The sequence below is a fragment of the Alnus glutinosa genome, chromosome 14 (assembly GCF_958979055.1).
Source record: "Alnus glutinosa chromosome 14, dhAlnGlut1.1, whole genome shotgun sequence".
Taxonomy (NCBI): domain Eukaryota; kingdom Viridiplantae; phylum Streptophyta; class Magnoliopsida; order Fagales; family Betulaceae; genus Alnus; species Alnus glutinosa.
This window is the reverse complement of record NC_084899.1, coordinates 11805427-11824600: the sequence shown is the minus strand read 5'-3', so window position 1 is coordinate 11824600 and position 19174 is coordinate 11805427. Positions and strand designations below refer to the sequence as shown.

Here is a 19174-nt window from a genome sequence, read left to right as displayed (position 1 = left end):
TGAGCCCTCTCCGACCACCCAACCCATAGGCTGCCGCCTCTAAGAACCGGCCAGCTTTATTTTCACCTCTACGGGCAATCAGAAGTTTAGACCCTTCTCTGAAGGATTTGACGAAGTCATGATCACCAGAGAAACCCAAGAGAGTCTCCAACGTCGACGCAAGCCAATCTGAACATTGAGTGCTCAGGACGATCGCCCCGAAGAAGCTTTTTCTCTTCTCCTCCACCCGCACCAACGAAGCCCCCTCCTAAACCGAGAGAGAAAAGGACTTCGACTCCACCGTAAAGTTCCTTTCCATCGCAGAAATACCTGAACTTATAAGACCAACCCAGAGAAAGAAAGCATAATGACCGGCGAGGAAGACCACCCAGACGCAAAGCCCATCGGCATACACCCCAGCACGAAACTCCCACGAACAGCCCCTCAACACCACCAGCCAAAAACCAGCCCCAAGCGAGTTCGGAAAGGGAGAAACCAGAGAAAACCAGTTTGACGCACCCAACAAAAAGAACCAGAACCAAACTCTAGTGGGACGCGCCTACACGCGCCACCACTAGCAGGAGGGAGGAACAAGAGAGCGGGGGAAATGAGGAGAGAGAGATGTACGGAGAGTTTGCAAACCACTTACGCAGTAAATTGTCTAAATCATTAGATATATAATCTGATACCATAAAAGAACTTTACTTCTCTTGAATAATGTTTCAACTGTATGAATCTAGGTTGCTTGCACTTGTATTTATAATCTAGGATTTACAAGAGTTTGTTATAGGTAGTACTTCTTCCTATCAGAGTTACAGAGATAGAGATATACTCTTAAGTATGATATGTACATGAGTAGAGATAGGTTTGATCTGAAAACCTATTCTGATCTAAAAGCTATTCTGTTACAATTCAAAACTGAGTTATCTTTTTATTCTTTGATAAAGAGATAGTGCTCTTATCTTCGGTCGAAGATAAGAGTTCTTCAATACTCGAACTCTTGGATAAGAGTCTGTGCGCTTTAACAAGTAGTTTGTGGCATATTCTTGATTCCTTTTGGCATGTCAATTAGGTTGTCATAAAGAATGAGAAAATTAATTTTTCTTTGGGTTTTTGTTAGGTGCTTCTTGTGTACTTAGGGGTGCCTTACGTTTATTTATTTGTTTTTTATTTTTATAAAATCTCCATTACTTATCAAAAAAGAAAGAAAGAAGGAAAGAATGAGAAAATTATCATGAACTTTTGCTGAAGGATTAGTGTTTACTTGAATTTTTTGAGTCTCCACATTGTTGGAGATCTATTTGAAGGCCTGAATGCTTTCTTCCAAAAGCTTTATTAGCGAGAAGAACAATTTTATTCCCATTATCATTATCCACAATAGCTTTTTTTGGAGCAAGTTGTTGAAGAATCATAGATTTTTTCATCTTATTCATCGACTAGCAATGGGGATGCCAGGTCTTGTGCTGACTTATTTTGTATTCTCTTGTCCAAATTTAGATGTATTACTTTCTTTTTTCCGACATCCTAACATACATATGTATGTATGTATATATATGATCCCTTTTGCGTTTTATTGAATTTCGATTACTTATATGTGTTTGTATATATATAAACATATGTGTCCACTTTCTAAAACAGAAAATTCTTCTTCTATCTTGTATATTATCTTACCTTTTTATAAAGAAAACAAACAAGTTTTTTTAATAAAAATAGGCTCACATCTAATATAAAGGATATTTTAGGAAGATGACCGTAATTCTTGTAATTAATTAATTTGCCATTTCAAACCAAGGCATTGAAATTGGGATGGAGGAAGTAATAACTTTTGAAGTTTTATGTACTATGTCAACTTAGGGAACTATGCATACTTTGCATGGCTTTTCTCTAAGGAATAAATCTTCATCCTCATACCTCTCTATGTTTGTAACACCCAACTTGTTATCCAAGGATGTCTACTTCAGAAGTAGAATAAGCAATGAACACAAACCTAAAATCCTGACCTTGAGAATTAAAAACACTGAAAATAAGAAGGACCAATCCACCAATATTGATGGTTTATATTCAAAAGTAAAGAGAAGTATATTTGGAGAAGAAATTAGAAAACATCTGAAAGTTTACTCTTTCCACCCATATGGCTCACTCAAGCACGGAAGTTTACTCTTCCTTTTATAGTTAATATTATTTTGAATCATATTCATCATGTTTATTTTTTATTTTTTATTTATGTTAGACCAAGCTAGTCGTAAATAATTTCATTTTACGGTAATCCTTATTTCCCAATATTCTCTCTTGATTTCCATAAAATTTTTATCCTTTGTTTTTGTTCAATTTTGTATCATTATTTTTCTCACCTTTTTCACCATAAAAGTAGGTCAAGTAAAGCAAGTCGTGGCTCAATTTGTCAGCATAAATATATTTATTTATTTTTAAAATTTTTCTTTTTACCTTATTTTATTTTTTCCCTTATAGTCTCAATATATTAGCAAAGATCTTTTGGACTTGATCAATAGCTGATACTATATTGAATAATATTGAAGAGTGGCCTAGTGTTCGACTCTTGTACCAAAAAAAGAAAGAGAGAAAGTAAGTGTAATACCCCAGTTTTACATTGAGAAGATGAAAAGTCAACATAAAGTGAGTGGATTATAAAGATACTCATGAGTGATAAGTCTGATATTAGCTTCTTACTAGGTGAGACTGAGCTTTATAAGTGATTCTAAAGAGCTTCAATTACTTGACTAGTCATTTTAGAGTGATAACACAGATATGGTTAACACTTCTTCTAAATTGTTACAAATGATATTAGAGCCTCTAGTAACACCATGTGGCGTCTAATCCTATATTGGGAAGATGAATAGCCTACATAAAGTGGGTGAATTATAAAGATACTCATGTGTGTTAAGTTCAACATTGGTTCCTTACTAGGTGAGTCTGGGTTTTATCAATGAATCTAGGGAGCTCCAATTGCTTGACTAGTTCTTTTAGAGTGACAATGCAGATGTGGCTTGCGCTTTTCCTTGGCCGTTACAAAAAGAAAGAAAGAAAAATAGGTCATTCCCTATGGATAGGTGGAGATTGTGTAGCTGGCCAGTCCTTTCTATTCAATTGAAAACTAATTCCTCACTTCTTCCTTGTCAAAGCGAACGACCAAAGTGTGCTTTCCATACAATGTTTTGTTGCCAATCAATGAATAAGATGAAATGGTTAGGCGTTCAACTAGATCTCCAACAAGGTGGAGACTTAAAAAATTCAAACAACACTAATCTCTTAGCTAAAGTTTATGACAATTTTCTTACCATATGTGAAAAATTGATTGACATGCTAGGAGGACTCAAGAATAATCCACCTTTATTTAAGAAGTTCTCTGTAAAATGTGCTGTTCATCCTCGTATAAATTCTTGGATGAACTATAATTCTTAGCAATTAACATTTTTCTTTATTTATTTATTTTTTATTGGTTTTCTTATTATTTTATTTTTCACGTTTTTAGTTTGGTTGTTTGATGATGATGCTCCCAAAACTATTTGTATATATTGTGATGATCTCTCTCTCTCTCTCTCTCTTGGCGGTGCATGAGGGTGTGTTTCGACACCCTTCACTAGCTCGTTTTGGTTCTTGACTTCATCATATTTAGCTAGGGACCATGGGGTTGTTAAGGGGGTGTTTTGTGGAATCCAAAGTGTTTGAGTTGGCAGTGGAGGGCAGTTCTATTGGTTTGAGGGTTTGATAGAAATGTAGGGGCTTCATTCAGTCTATTTTCTTGCGAAGAAAAGATAGTTGTTGGCTACTAGACACTGTTGAGGAGCTGTTGACAGAGAAGAGTTCTTCGGTTTTTTGGAAATGATCCTGGGATAGCTTCCCCGGTTTCCTTGCTTAGTGGTGTTCCAACAGGAATGGTCGATTCTTGGTTGTAGAGGATTATGGTGGAGGTAGAAGGAGGGGTTTTATCATCGAGTTAGAAGGGAGAAATGGCAAAGGTTGAAGGTTTTTTGCTTTAGAGCTGAGAGTTGTTTATTTTTCTCTGTCGATACAAGGTGGCAAAGGCAAGAAATTGACATCGGAATTTAAAGCCACGACGGAGAATGGAGGAAACAGAAGTTTCGCTGAGGTGCTGTTGTCTATGGATAAGGCTTCTCCAACGACGTTTCAGACGAGGAAGCCTCCGGCGAAAGAGGCAGAGTCTCCGCTAGCATCGAAGGGTTGTTCAATGTTCCCTAAAATGCTGGTACCAAAGTAGCAGCTAAGGTTGATGGGGCCAAGGGACTCTGATGTTGCGTCTGAAATTGGAGAAGATGTTGGTGAAGAAGAAATTTCGAATAATGACAGAGTTCATATTGGTGATAGGCTTGAAGTGCGCTCCTTCAGAAACTCGTTATTCCATATTAAAAGGGATGTGGTGAGGTGTTTAAAATGGATGGACTTGGGCTTGAGCCCTTGTGTGTGTGTGGCTTGCTGGGTCATGTGCCTAAGTCAACAGCTAAAGGCCCAAGTATCTCAAGGTCTTGTTCAGTCGAAGATTTGATGGTTGGTAAGAGGATTAAGGATCGCCACCCAAAAAGGAAGGCCCCGATGGGCTATGAAGGATCTTGGCCTAAATTTTCATTCAAACCTAAGCTACGGGTTTTGAGTCGACCCGGGGACCCGTGTAAGGGGCAAGGATTGCACCCGAAGAAGTAAGGGGTAGTGCTCACATTCGAAGAAGGTTACGGGGGTGGGTTAGCTCGGTGACCCGGCAACATCAACCTTAGCTAGTGGTTCATTCGTCACCTCGCAACCTCGGTTAGACATGCTGGCCTCCAACCTGGTGGCTCTGTCCCTTCCAACACTTTTGTTGGTCCGATCCTCGTGTTTCAACCAAGGTCGGAGGTGGAGGTAGGATGAATGCCGGTGGCTTAGGTCTTTGGGACAGCAGCAGTGATGAATCGCGATATTCAGCTCGTTTCAGAGCCTGTTGAAACACTCGTTACACCAATTTCAAAAGCATGTGGCGTGGGTAGTAGTGGGTCTTCTTTGTGCAAAAAGCTCCTGGTGAGACAAGTTGGCTTGTGCTTCCTCTAAGCTAGGTCAGAGATCGTCGACCCATTCTCTGCACCGCTCCTAGAAGCTAGCGCCTTGACCTTGGGGCTGGTTGGGGGTTGGCAGTTTGGATTCATTCCCCCAAAGGTTGGCTTCACTTCCCCATAGGTTTTCCCCTCTGGCCCTTGCTTTTCCTCGGGAATAAGGGATGTTTCTAGGAGATATGGTTTTGCGTTGTCTGCTTTGGTTGGGATGGATTTGGGGGATGATGGGGTAATGAGGCTGTGGAGCTATTAAAAGGGGTGGAATCTTTATGCACCCCTCTAAGCTCTTATCCCCTTTCCGTGTTGGGGAATTCATGCGGCCCAAGTCTTGAGTACTCAGATTGGGTGGTGCAATTAGCAACAACAATCTATCGGCTTGTGGGGGTCCCGTGTGAGGGTTTTGAGGGGCATTTTTTTTTGGCTATTCTGATAGCTATCGAAGCTGAAGAATGCTGTAGGCTGCATGGATTAGCCTCTAGTTCTAAACAAGGGAACAAAGGCAGTAGGGAGTTGAGCAATCTAGAGTGTTCCATTAATTACGATTCAAAAGGTGAGTGTTCAAGCCGTGGTAAAGGAAGATCCTTTTGGAGGAGCTACGTTTTCTTGGTATCATTGAAGAAGGGAGGGCATTAGGTGTTGAGGAGAGTATGAAGAAGGCATTAATTGTTAGTGAATTAGAAAGATTCACTCTCATGGAGGAAGTGTGTTGGAGACAAAAATGTAGGATCTTGTGGCTTAGGGAAGGTGCCAATTGCACAAAGTTTTTTCACACAATGGCTTACTCCAGCAAAAGAAAAAGCTCCATTGAAACATTGTTGTTTGATACACTATTTCTACCAACCGATTGGAGATCAGCGAGCACATGGTCCATGTAAACTTAATATAAGATTAGGGTAAAAGCTTTAGGCGCTGAATAATTGTTTATTGATATTGATGCAGTATATATAGAGTTACAGGCTGCTATGTACATATGGCATATTATACAGTGGTAATTCTATTCTATAATTACAAGAGTTTAAATAAGGAATGAATATCATGTCCTCATAGGCAATATAGCCGTTGGCTAAGGTGGAGTTAATGAGAGATATGGAGGAGATAATTGGTTGTCTAATTTAGGAAATCTTCCTAACGGCTCTAGGGTTTGTTTGTGAGCTGTAGTAGCGGCTAGGGTTTCTGTAGAGGGTTCGGCGGCTAGGGTTGTATCCTTAACACCCCCCCGCAAACTGATGGGAGGAACGGCCGGAAGTTTGGCACGCAAGCAGCAGAACCGATCAGCATTGAGGCCTTTGGTGAAGATGTCAGCTACTTGGTCAAGGGTGGAGATGTACCGAAGTTGGATGTCTCGGTTGGTTACTTTTTCCCGTATGAAATGGATGTCAACTTCAATATGTTTGGTGCGGGCGTGGGAAACCGGGTTGGAGGCTAAGGATAGTGCTCCGGAATTGTCACACCAAAGAGTTGGTGGAGATGGAAGTGAAACCTGCAGTTCTCGGAATAGCATATTTAGCCAGTAAAGGTCTGAGGTGGCAAGGGCCATTGCACGGTATTCGGCCTCTGTGCTGGATCGTGAGACGATGTGTTGCTTTTTGGCGGACCATGAGATGAGATTGGAGCCGAGGAAGATGCCAAAACCAGTGGTGGAGCGGCGGTCGTCAGGGTTGCCAGCCAAGTCAGAGTCACAAAATCCGGTGAGTTGAAGGGAGCCTGGGGTGTAGTGAAGACCGAAATCAATTGTGCCTTTGAGATACCGAAGCACCCTTTTAGCTGCAGTCCAGTGAGTGGATGTGGGGCTGTGCATATGCTGGCACAGTTGGTTGACAGAGTAGGCGATGTCTGGACGAGTGAGAGTGGCATATTGGAGAGCTCCAACGATTTGGCGATATTCAGAAGGATTGGGAAGGGCGTCTCCATCAAACTTGGACATTTTGGAGCCGGATGTGCAGGGGGTGCGATAAGGCTTGGAGTCAAGCATGCTGGCACGGATGAGAACGTCCTGGATGTATTTGGTTTGCCGTAGGTGTAACCTAGTGGAGTCGCGGGTAGTCTGGATTCCAAGGAAGTAGGAGAGTGAGCCGAGATCTTTGATAGCAAAGGCAGCTTTGAGTTTGGTGATGATGGACTGAATGGTGACCAGATTGTTACCTGTAACAATAATATCATCCACATACACTAAAAGGAAAATGTGAGAACTGTTAGAGTGATATAAAAATAGGGAAGGATCCACTTGTGAGCTAGAGAAGCCAAGATCGAGTAAAGTTTGAGAGAGACGGGTGAACCAGGCCTGAGGAGCCTGTTTAAGGCCATATAAAGCCTTGCGCAATTTGCACACATGATGGGGGAAGGCAGGGTCCACAAAACCTTGTGGTTGCTCCATGTACACATCTTCATCAAGTAATCCGTGGAGGAAGGCGTTGGAGACATCGAGCTGTTTGAGTGTCCAGTTGAATGTAATGGCTAAGACTAATAGTAGGCGAATGGTGGCGGGTTTAATGACGGGACTGAAGGTGTCATGGTAATCAATACCGCAAAGTTGGTCAAAGCCTTTGGCGACGAGGCGAGCTTTGTAGCGTTCGACAGTGCCGTCCGGATTCTGTTTAATTTTAAACACCCATTTGTTGCGAACAACATTTTGGTGCAAAGGACGAGGACATAAGGACCAAGTGTCATTGTGTAAGAGAGCTTGAAATTCAGTAGTCATAGCAGTAACCCATTCGGGTTTAGAGGCTGCCTGCTTATATGAAGATGGTGCGGGTGGAAGAATAACAGATGTGAGTGTAACGAAGGGGTGTCTGCTGAGGAAGGAGGTGAAGCCAGGGAATGATCTGGGTTTGGAAGAGCCAGTAAGGGAACGAGTGACGGGGCGGTTACTGGGAACGAGTAGGGGAGCAGGGTTAGGGGAGGGAATGGAGGCAGGGCTGGATTGAATAGGGGAAAGAGAGTTGGAAGAGGCGGGTAGGGAAGGAGGGATAGGGGGAGCGATGGGGGATGATGGAGTGGAGTCAAGGGAATGGGAAAGAGTGTAGGGGGAAATGGGAGGTTGTGAGGAAGGAGTTGAGGGCAGGTGAGTGGAAAGTTGGGCAGGTTGAAAGAGGATCGGAGTTGCTGGAGGTGTAGTGATTGTGCAGGAACCGGATGGGAGAGTAGAACTCTTAGAGGGGAATTTTGATTCATCGAACACAACGTTGCGGGAGAGATATACTTTTTGGGATTGGGGTTCAAGGCAGCGGTAGCCACGTTGGTTGGCTCCATAGCCAAGGAAAATGCAAGGTTTGCTTCGATAAGTGAGTTTGTGGGAGGCATACGGGCGAAGAAGTGGATAACATAGGCATCCAAAGCTTCGGAGAAGAGTGTAATCGGGTTCCTTCTTGAAAAGAGTAGAGAAGGGAGACTGATTTTGAAGAACTGTGGTGGGTAGTCTGTTAATAAGGAAGACTGAAGTGAGGAAAGAGTCGACCCAGTACTTGGCAGGGAGACCGGACTGAGCAAGGAGAGTTAAACCAGTTTCGACGATGTGGCGGTGCTTTCTCTTTGCAACGCCATTCTGTTGAGATGTGTGGGGGCATGTGAGGCGATGAAAAATGCCATTGTTACTTAGAAATTGTTTGAAGGCAGTGGAGGTGTATTCTCCACCATTATCGGATTGAAAATACTTAATTTTGGTGTCAAATAAATTTTCAACAAGTAATTTGAATTTGATAAAACAAGTAAGAACATCACTTTTATTAAGGGGTACAACCAAGAAAAACGACTGAATTCATCAACAAAAATGACGTAAAACTTGCATCCACTTAAAGAAGGAACTGGGGAGGTCCAAACATCTGAGTGAATGACTTCTAAAGGCTGAGTAGACCCCCTGGTGGCTGCTGAATAAGGTAACTGCTTGGACTTGCCAAGTTGGCAGGACTCGCACACTGAGGGAGGACTGACTGGACCAAGGAGAGGAAGGTGATGATGACGAAGGAGATACTGAAAAACTGAAGTAGAGGGATGGCCCAACCATTGGTGCCAAACCATGTCATTGGTTTTGACACCAAGGAAGGCAGTGAACCCACTACATTTATTGGAGGAGTGATGATTCAAAGGAATGGGGTAGAGCCCATTTTCACTGGGACCGTGGAGTAGAATTGTTCCTGTCAAGTTGTCCTTCACAGTAAAGTCAACATCAGTAAGAGCAAACCAACATTTATTATCTTTGCAAAATTTATTAATAGATAGTAAGTTGGCTGAAGCAGTAGGGCAGTGCAAGATATTTTTAAGAAGAAAATTGTGGGAAGTAGATGTAGGGGAATTAACTAAGGAAGAACCAATGTTTTGAATATGCAAACCTGCGCCATTTCCTACACCAACAGTATCGGATCCATCAAAGGGCTGAGCATTGGTGAGATTGGAGGATTCTGCAGTGATGTGCGTGTTGGCTCCAGAGTCGGCTAGCCAGTCTTGAGTGACAAATTCTTCATTGGCTTGTGCTGTCATGGCAGCGAGCTGCATCGGGGGATGGCGCCCTTGGTATGCATAATCCATGCGATGGTAGCAGTCCAACGCACGGTGGCTTGTTCTTCCGCATATCTGGCAGGGTGAGTATTGGCGAGGAGAGGAAGAGGATATGGGAATAGGATTCTCAGTAGTAGGACGAGGTGAAGGAGAAGGGGGTTGATATCTGGGGGAAAAAGGAGGATTGTGTCGAGGAGAGAATGGATGATGGGAGAAACGATAATGGGGTGAAGAGTGACGATATTGACCAGATGGTTTGGGAAATTGAGGTTTTCTGAGGCTCGGATTGTTGCTGTAGGATGGTTTGGAGCGGTGTGCATGGAGTGCAAAGGATCCAGTTTCAGGGGTTAAGGCTTGTTGTTGATTCTGGAGTAGTATTTCATGGCTTAGCAACTTGGATTGAAAATCATGGAATGTGGTTTCTCGATCACGTAGGGAGAAAGCAGTAACAAAAGGGTTAAAAGTAGGGTTGATACCGTTAATAATGTAGGAAATAAGGTCATCATCGTCGACGGGTTTACCGACAGCGGAAAGTACATCAGCCCATGACTTGGCTTGATTGAGATATTCGGTGCACGACTTAGTCCCCTGCTGCAAGCTTTGCAACTGATGCTTGAGATGGGAGATGCGTGATTTAGATTGACCAGCAAACCGTGTGGACAGAGAGGTCCATGCAAGCCTCGATGTGTTCAAACCGTACATCGAGGGCACAAGAGAAGGTGCTAAAGAGCATATGATGAGACTCAGGAGCTGTTGGTCTCGTCTCAGCCATGTAACATAGGCTGGGTTCGGAATCTGAGCATCACCAGTGGTATTGGCGACGGTTCTGGGCGGACAGGGATCGGTTCCATCGAGTAGGCCTTGGAGATCATAACCACATAGGATAGGTTGAAACTGAGCAACCCAGCCTAGGTAGTTAGGAACTTCCAGTTTGATGCTGCCGAGTTGAGTAATATTGGGCAAGAAATTGGTTTCAGCAGTGTTTGTGTTGGCCATGGGAAAGCGTTGGCTATTAGTAGGCTTTGATACCATGTAAACTTAATATAAGATTAGGGTAAAAGCTTTAGGCGCTGAATAATTGTTTATTGATATTGATGCAGTATATATAGAGTTACAGGCTGCTATGTACATATGGCATATTATACAGTGGTAATTCTATTCTATAATTACAAGAGTTTAAATAAGGAATGAATATCATGTCCTCATAGGCAATATAGCCGTTGGCTAAGGTGGAGTTAATGAGAGATATGGAGGAGATAATTGGTTGTCTAATTTAGGAAATCTTCCTAACGGCTCTAGGGTTTGTTTGTGAGCTGTAGTAGCGGCTAGGGTTTTCTGTAGAGGGTTCGGCGGCTAGGGTTGTATCCTTAACAGTCCAGTTTTGTAAAAAACAGTTGTTTATTGATCGGTTTAGTGGGAGGCCTCTGGTGAACAGTCTGTCCTTTGATTCTATTGATGAGGTTGTGACTAGTTGGGTGGAGAGAGATTTTGAGGAAAAGGAGGTGTGGGAGGTTGTGAAAGCAATGAATGGTGATAAGGCGCCATGCCCTGATGATTAGTCTATGGTGTTCACCCAAGCTTGTTGGGTTGTTTTGAAAGAGGACATCTTGAAGGTCTTTCGTGAGTTCCACGCTAGTGGTAAGTTCGAGAGAAGCCTTAATGCACATTCCTCACCCTCATTCCAAAGATTCCGAGGGCTGTTGACCCCAAGGATTTCCACCCGATTCGTCTAGTGGGTAGCATCTACAAGATTATTGCTAAGCCTCTAGCAATCAAGCTTAAGATGGTGTTGGAGAAGATTATTTCTAAGTCACAAAATGCATTCATCCGAGGTAGGGGGATTCTAGATCCTGTTCTTATTGTCAATGAATACCTTGATAGCAGATTGAGATCTGAAGAACTAGGGGTTATTTGTAAAATGGATTTAGAAAAAGCTTATGATCATGTTCATTGAGATTTCTTGCTGTACATGCTGAGGAGGTGTGGGTTTGGGGGGAAATGATGTTCATGAAAACAGAAGGTCAAGGTATATGAAAAAAAAAAGCCGTTTAAACAAAAATAACATGTCATTTAAAACAGAGTATTGTTTTTGTTTGCTCTCGATTTCACGGGAAAACAGAGTATTGATTCACTTGTTATGGTCACTGAGGATTCAGTAAGGATCTTGTGTCCAGAAGAACAGCGATTTGACATGTATTTTAAAAATGTGCATTTTACTCTGATAGGCGCACACTTATGCTTTGCATTTCACACCTAGGTTCCATGAGACATTTGTGTTTAAGTGTGGCTATGCCCTTTTGTTTGTCAATACTTACGGGAGAAACAGAGAGAAAGAAACAACACTGGCTTTCTGACATGCATGCATTACCATGTGTGTGCGCACATATGTGAAAAAACTTTTTACTCTAAGCTCCCTCTACATTGTGCAGCTCTCTATATTTAGGCTTGTTTGTGTCTTCATTGCACGTTCTTTTCTTTCTTTATTCATCTAGTTGTAATAATTTATTTATTGCTTTTAACCGGGGACCCATCTTTTCCATTTGGTTTAGTTCAATTTGGCAAATAAATTTCAACAGAATGCTAAGAAAAATGTGTGATCACAACTTGGTTCATTTGAATTTATGCTAATAAAACATTTTTGAGAAATGAAGGATAGACTAGTGAAACATTATGTTTACACTTGTAGCTGTGAATCATTAGAAATTTCTTTTCTTGCTCAAAATCCTTTAATGCTTCAAACCTCCCTGAATCACAATGTGGCTTTCTTTTGAAGTTTTGAACAGTTTCTGGAACCTTTTTAAAGATCAAAGCTTTGTATGGTTACTTGTTATGTATCTTGTTTTTGAAATGGTAACAAAAGTGCAAGTTGAATTTATATGCTTTATCGTGTGATTAACAGTTCATGTTGCTTCTTTTGTGATCCACTTTTTTCAGCTTGATACTGTTATTGAAGCAGAAAAGCAAGCTGCAAGAGACTTGATTCGTGAAAAGAAAAAGGACAGGGCCTTATTAGCATTGAAGAAGAAAAAGACACAAGAAGAATTATTGAAGCAAGTTGATACCTGGATTATTAACGTTGAGCAACAAGTAATTATTCCAATATGCAGCTTACTTTTGTTCAATCTACGCCTCCCTCCCCCCCCCCCCCCCCCCCCCTTTTTTTTTCCTTTCTCCTTTTCTTTTTCTCCTCAGCAATTGTTCAACACAGTACCCCACCAGTTCGGATGCTTTTTCAATTTCACCAGAATGGGCTTGGATTTGTTTTTCCAATCTAAAATGAATTATTGGCTTTTAGAGCATGTTTGAGATTGCATTGGGAAAGATGGCTTTTAAAGTCAAAAAAGGCTTTTTAGAAAAAGCTTTATTAGTAAGCTTTTCCCAAAAGTGCGTTTTGGCCATTTTTAGAGTAAAAAAGTCAAAGAAGTACTTTTGGAGTTCTTTTACCAAACATGCCAGCTTTTTATTTGGCATATCTTTTTAGGTACTAAAAGTACTTTTTGAGTTGCCTAATGCAATCGCAAACAGGCTGTTATTCATTGTAGTTATACTTTAAACTTCCTTTGAAGCTTCATATTAAGAAAACACGTAGACACTCTAACTTACATTTTAATTCAGTTGGCAGATATTGAACTGGCAAGCAAGCAGAAAGCTGTTTTTGAGAGTTTGAAGGCTGGTAAGAATGCGATTGAAGCTATTCAAAGTGAGATCAGCCTGGAGGATGTTCAAAAACTATTGGATGATACTGCTGAAGCCAAAGCTTATCAAGATGTGAGCTTGACCCTCTTTCTTTCCTATTGTTTCTCTTTTACTGCACAGTTGAGACTAGCATATTGCTTAATTTTGAGGCACATTCTTAAAATTATATATCAAACCAAATGAGATTCATATTTGGTCATCTCAAAAGAGCTTTAGGAACTGGTTGTTTCTTCTGCTTCCTGGGCTCTGTTAGATCTAACGTCTATTTGTTCATATTGATGAGGTTTTAAGTCTAATTATTTTTGGAAATTCTTTATCTCTCTCTCCCTCTTTGTTCTATGAGATAAAATTGCTGTGGTAGCATCCTATAATATTTGGTGCTTCTGTATGTTTAATTATGTATGTTAATTGCAGAAGTTTGAAAAGTGAAATAACCATAACAAGATATTGTATCATCCAGTGCACCTGCTTTCTTTGTTCCTTTTTATTTTTAGTCATTTTAGACACCCATCCCCAACCCATCTCCTGCCCATCCCATTTTCAAATGTACTATTGGATTGGTGGGACCTACATGCATGTATGGAGATGTACAGTGGATGGGAAGGGGATGGATGTCTATCATTTTTCATTTCCTTTTTAACTAATTTTCCATCATATGCATGGAGACGGACACTGGAGCATCAAACACCTTTTTCTTCTAGTCTTTTTCTTTCTTTATTTTTCAGTATTTTTTTTTTCATAGAAACAGTTATGATGCAGATCTCACACTTGATTTCCTTTGAAATATTTTTTATTTTTTAGTTAAAATGAAGGGAAGGGTGAGGTCTCAGTTAAGAAGAATGTTGTCTCAAATGGAGTTTGTTGTTGTTATATACAACAAGGACTGTTTTTCATTTCCACCACTCAGATATGTTCCTTGTTTTTAGTCTAAAGCAAGATATATATGTATATGTGAATACATGTATATGTATGTTCCTTATTTTTAGTCTAAAGAAAGATATATATGTATATGTGAATACATGTATATGTATGTTCCTTGTTTTTTGTCTAAAGCAAGATATGTGTGTTCTTGTTCTACCTGTGAATCTCATCAATTGTTTGAATATCTCAGCCTTTGTTTTCAGAAAAAACTTTGCTGTAAATGGAAATTAGGTGCCTAAAAACATCTGTATAGATCACCCTCTTTGCATTCCCTTATAATGTTATGGCTTGCAATGCATTCCCTTATAATGTTTATGGTGTGCACTTAATTTGTTTAGATCTATTTACATGCTACTCCGCCCTGCTTCTTGTAAGTTTTTTTTTTTTTTTTTGATAAGTAATTGCAATTTTATTAGAAGACAGCGTAAGGCGCCCCTAGTACACACGGAGTATACAAGAAGCAACAGCCTCACAACCGACCCGATAAGGAACAACCCACAAAACAACCCAACCCTAAGCCCCTAAAGCTCACAATCTTCAATCATATCCCATCGCCTATGTTCCTCATCAAGGGCAGAGAGGAAAGCCATAGTTCTATCCCCCTTTTCCCCGAAATACGAAGAGCATGCCATAGACAACTCCAAAGGAGATAGCTTTGGCTTCCTCCCTTTACATAAAGGCTTGGAGGTGGGTTCTTCCAGGGAGGAGGAAGGAAGAATCCTCCCTTCCGGCGAACCCATCTCAATGGAAACTTGTGAACCCACAGCAGAATTCTCAGACCCACGACCCGCCTCTGAGGAAGCCAAAGAAGAAACCGGAAGAGGAAAATGAGAAGATTCGGTGACAAGATCGGGATCCGGAACCGAAACCAACTCCGAACCCATATCCGATCCCTGACAAATCCTCCCACCAGCTTTCCTACGCCTAGAGGGATAGTTCGCGTCACCATAGTTGATGGAACTCTGCAAATTTAGAAGTTCCCTTTTTCCTTTATACTTCTGGCGCGCAAAAACCTGGAACTCCTCTTCCATGGCTTCCCGAACAGCCAAAGCCCCCTCCCTAAAATCCCCATCCATCGCCCAATCTAAGGGCAAACCATCCCAGTAGTCATCTTCCTCCTCCTCCCACACCACAATTTCACCGTTATGATCGCCCTTGTTGACCTCCTGAAGCTCCACGGAAGGGACAGGAATCGGGGGTAGGTTGAGAAACCCCTTTCTAAAAAAGCCCTGATTCACTTGCGTCAACGACTTCTTCGTAGCACGAGGCTTTGTCGCCTTCTCAGCTGGCGGCTCTGCACCAGTAACACTCTTGTCAACGTATCCAACTGACATCTTAACGGCTTCCAAAGAATCTGAAAATAGCTCATCAGTCCATTTCACAGAGTGCTTTTCCCTCAATTTTTTTGCCCTCCTGTAATAACACTGAAAAGGCAAAGAAACCGCCACAGGGAGGGGAGAACGCAGCTTCTCACCTAAAATATCTGCTCCAGCAATAGACGGTGTAACCGGAAGAGATTTAGGAATCTGAAGCTTTCCCAAAGGAGTGAAATTAAAAGAAACAGTAGTAGCCGCCGGAAAACCCAGATCCGGCGCCGGAGAAGGGGGGAAACCGAACAGGTGGGAGGCTGGATTCCAGCTAGAAACCGCCGGAATTACCTGGGACCTGCTCGACTCACCCCCTGAAGGAGACTCCGTTCCAGAAATAAACCCAGCATCAGCCACCGACGGTGGCTCCGGCCTAGAGGAAACCCCAACAAAACCCGTAGAACCTGGACTCGCTCCCTTTTTTGCTCCCAACGCTGTATCCTCTGAACCCCCATTTGGAATCCGATTCAGAACCAACCCAAAGGACACCTACGTTGTCGTCACCGGCGATGTTGGCGGCGGACCGGAAACATTAGGTTTCCGCATGAAACGAGCCACGCGACAACCTAAAAATTTTCGAAAAAGCCCCGACCCGGCATACCGAGTCAGGACTCTCCTCACAGCCCGGCCCAAAACCAAACAAAAACCGGGATCCAACTTACGCCACGTCCGCGTTCTCGCCTTTTCAAATTTCAAACCCTTACCCTGCGGACTTCCAGGCTGGTCTTTGACCAACAGATCAAGCGTGTTCTGCTCCAGAGAAAAGCAATCCACCGCCGATCTCGGATCAGCCTCTGTATGCTGCACCGCCGGAAGGAGATCAATCTCACATGGAGTCGCCAACGAAACCCTTAACCAGGACCGGCCATCACCCGCTATGGGCATCGTCTCAGCAACGGTGGTCGTGTCCGACCTCAAAATCTCTGCAAAGGAGGGCCCCATCCACTTTGGAGCCAAGCCCAGAGTCGGCCGATCATCCTCCACAACCTTCTTCTCCGATGTAGAAAAGGAGCTGAGCTCGCCACCCGACGAGGCTGAGAAAAAAACAACAACCTTTCTCAGCTCGTCGGAAAATTTAAGCCATCCCCACCCTCTACGTCCCTCGGGGATAACAATGTACCCCTTCCGACCACCCAAGCCGAACGTTGACACCTCTAAAAAGCGCCCAGCTTTATTCCCCCCTCTCCGAGCAATTAGGACCTTCGAACCTTCTCTGAACGATTTAACAAGCTCCTGCTCTGCCGGGAGACCCAACAACTCTTCCATCATCGACGCAAGCCATTCGGAGCTCTGCGCATTCAACAAAATCACACCCAGGAAATTTTTCCTCTTCTCCTCCACCCTCAACGTCGATGCCCCACCCACCACCGAGAATGTGAAGGACTTTGACTCCACTAAGAAATTCTTCTCCATCTACGAATCCCCCAGTACTAAGACGACCAAACCACAAAACTACATCTCCGATCTACCTTATTGTTCTCCTGTTTGTTTCTCGGGAAACTTTTGGAATTCTTTGCTCATCCATTTTTGTTAAGCTGACTAATTTTATTTGTTCATATTGTGCATTTTATAGCACTTGTTTGTACTCATCTAATTGGGCAATTATGAATGATATCAGCTTTTGCCATTCAGCTGCTTATTTATTTATTTTATTTTATTTTTTATTTTTTAATGTTTACCATACTTAACACTCGATCTTCTTGGTTAAAAAAATATAGCAACACGTCATCTTTGTTTTTATTTTTATTTTTTTAATAATTGTAATTAATTTCTAAGTATGTGCTTCCATGTGTTATGATTTTAAAGGAAATTAATGCAATATTGGGGGAGAAATTATCAGCAGAAGACGAAGAGGAGATTTTAGCAGAATTTGAGAACTTGGAAAGTCAGGTACTTATATTTTTCTGTGCACATCTGGTTCATAACCTGTCATTTTGTCCATAATTAATTGCTGTATTCAAGTTGTCTGGATTCAAGTCTTTATTTCTGTTTAGTGGTTATATTTTATACTTAGACAATTCACTAGTACAGGTTTAGAAATGTAACAAATATCGTGACATTTAATATGTTTTTTTTCTTCTCAATATAGTAAGGAGGCATTTGGACACCTTTGCCACAAAAGGTGTTGGATGCATTTTATAGAAAGACCCACAGGATTAGTTATTATTATTATTATTATTATTATCATTATTGTTATTGTTTTTTATTTTTTATGTCCCAACTCTATAGAAGTATTCAGTTTCAAGAGTTACCTTCAATTTGTATTTTATTATCAACATTCACATATGTTATAGCTATTTTCTCCAATTTTTTCAAAGAAAATCTAGGATGAATATGAGATTTTACTCTGTGCAGTACCTATGCTTTAGTTAGTTCTTTTGGTTCTTTGTGAAGGAAAATTCACACTGATTTATAGTTGTTGCAATGATTTCTTTAGTATATCAAAGAGAAGATTAAATGTTGGAATTATCCGTTTGGACCGGATGTTGTCAATGACTTCAGTTAAATTATATTGTTTTGTGCTGCTCGTTGAATTTATTTGAACTAGATGTATACATCTGTAGCTTGAACTTTCACTTTCACTTCCAGACTGTTTCTTGTTGGTCTTATCTTTTGACTTTCTTTGTTTGCATTTGCATTGTCCCCATTAACCTTAATTATATTTTATCTGAAAGAGAAAGTCCCCTTCCTTTGTTCAGATCACCGCTCAAGATCTGCCTAATATACCCACTTCAGTTCAATCACCTGAGGAATACGATGAGCTCCTGGACCTTCCAGATGTACCAACCAAAGCACCAGTTTTACCTGAAGTGGTTACGGATGATGCTGAAGTTTCCACAAAGAGAAAAGGTCTCTCTCTCTCTCTCTCCCGAATTTACATTTTTGCTGACTGCTAAATGCTTGACAATTTTTGAAACACACAGTTATGGAGGAACCGTTGCCGGCTTGATTGGGAAGAAGTTGACAGAGACATTGTCATCGTCATCATATGAAGCTGTTTTCTTCAATGAACCATCTCCTAGCGACCGGCATCTATCTATGCATTTGGTACTCTTTCTTTATTTATTTTTATTATTATTATTTTTTTCCAGCTTATGGATTCTTGCAATTGTGTACCATCTTTAATTATTTGGGATTTTTTCAGCAAAAAGAATTCCCATATTGGGCTGTACAGATATTTATCTTTACAATGTTGTTCATGTATAAAGTAAAGGTATTGCAAAATAGTGGGTCTCCTGAATCTGATCATATAAAATCATTTATGTTTCTTGGTTATTATCAGTTGTTGTTTAAGTTTGTTTTTTAAAATAAGAATGAGTGAAACCGTTGACGACAGGAAAAAGAGAATGGTTGCCTTGGTTTACGTTATGGCTCTTCACCACACAATCATTATCTCCCCTCACACACTGCCACCATGGGCGGCACAGCTTCTCCCCTTCCACCCAGCCTCTATTTCTCGCTTTTCTTTCGATTTCTCTCTCTGTCTCTCTCTCTCTCTCTCCTTTCCTGACCCACACCTAACCCTCCAACCATCATGGCTGCCGCTGCCACCGCAGGGACATGGCCCTACCCAAGCCCCCCCCCCCCCCCCCCCACCAAATATAATTTTGCAAGGTTGGATCTCCAAATTCTTTTTTCTTTTTCTTTTCTTTTCTTTTT

At 41.5% G+C, this 19174-nt stretch overlaps 1 protein-coding gene across 1 annotated transcript in view; it reads left to right on the top strand.

Moving 5' to 3' along the window:
• The window catches only part of LOC133857368 (vacuolar protein sorting-associated protein 20 homolog 2), a 28365-nt gene extending 9572 nt beyond the window's left edge, over positions 1-18793 (top strand). The window contains exons 2-6 of the mRNA XM_062292614.1: positions 12465-12617; positions 13146-13298; positions 17321-17404; positions 18214-18364; positions 18439-18793. Of these exons, the coding sequence (XP_062148598.1) occupies positions 12465-12617; positions 13146-13298; positions 17321-17404; positions 18214-18364; positions 18439-18464 (567 nt within the window). The 3' untranslated portion in view covers positions 18465-18793. The remainder of the gene's footprint in view (positions 1-12464; positions 12618-13145; positions 13299-17320; positions 17405-18213; positions 18365-18438) is intronic.
• Positions 18794-19174: the final 381 nt, after the last annotated feature.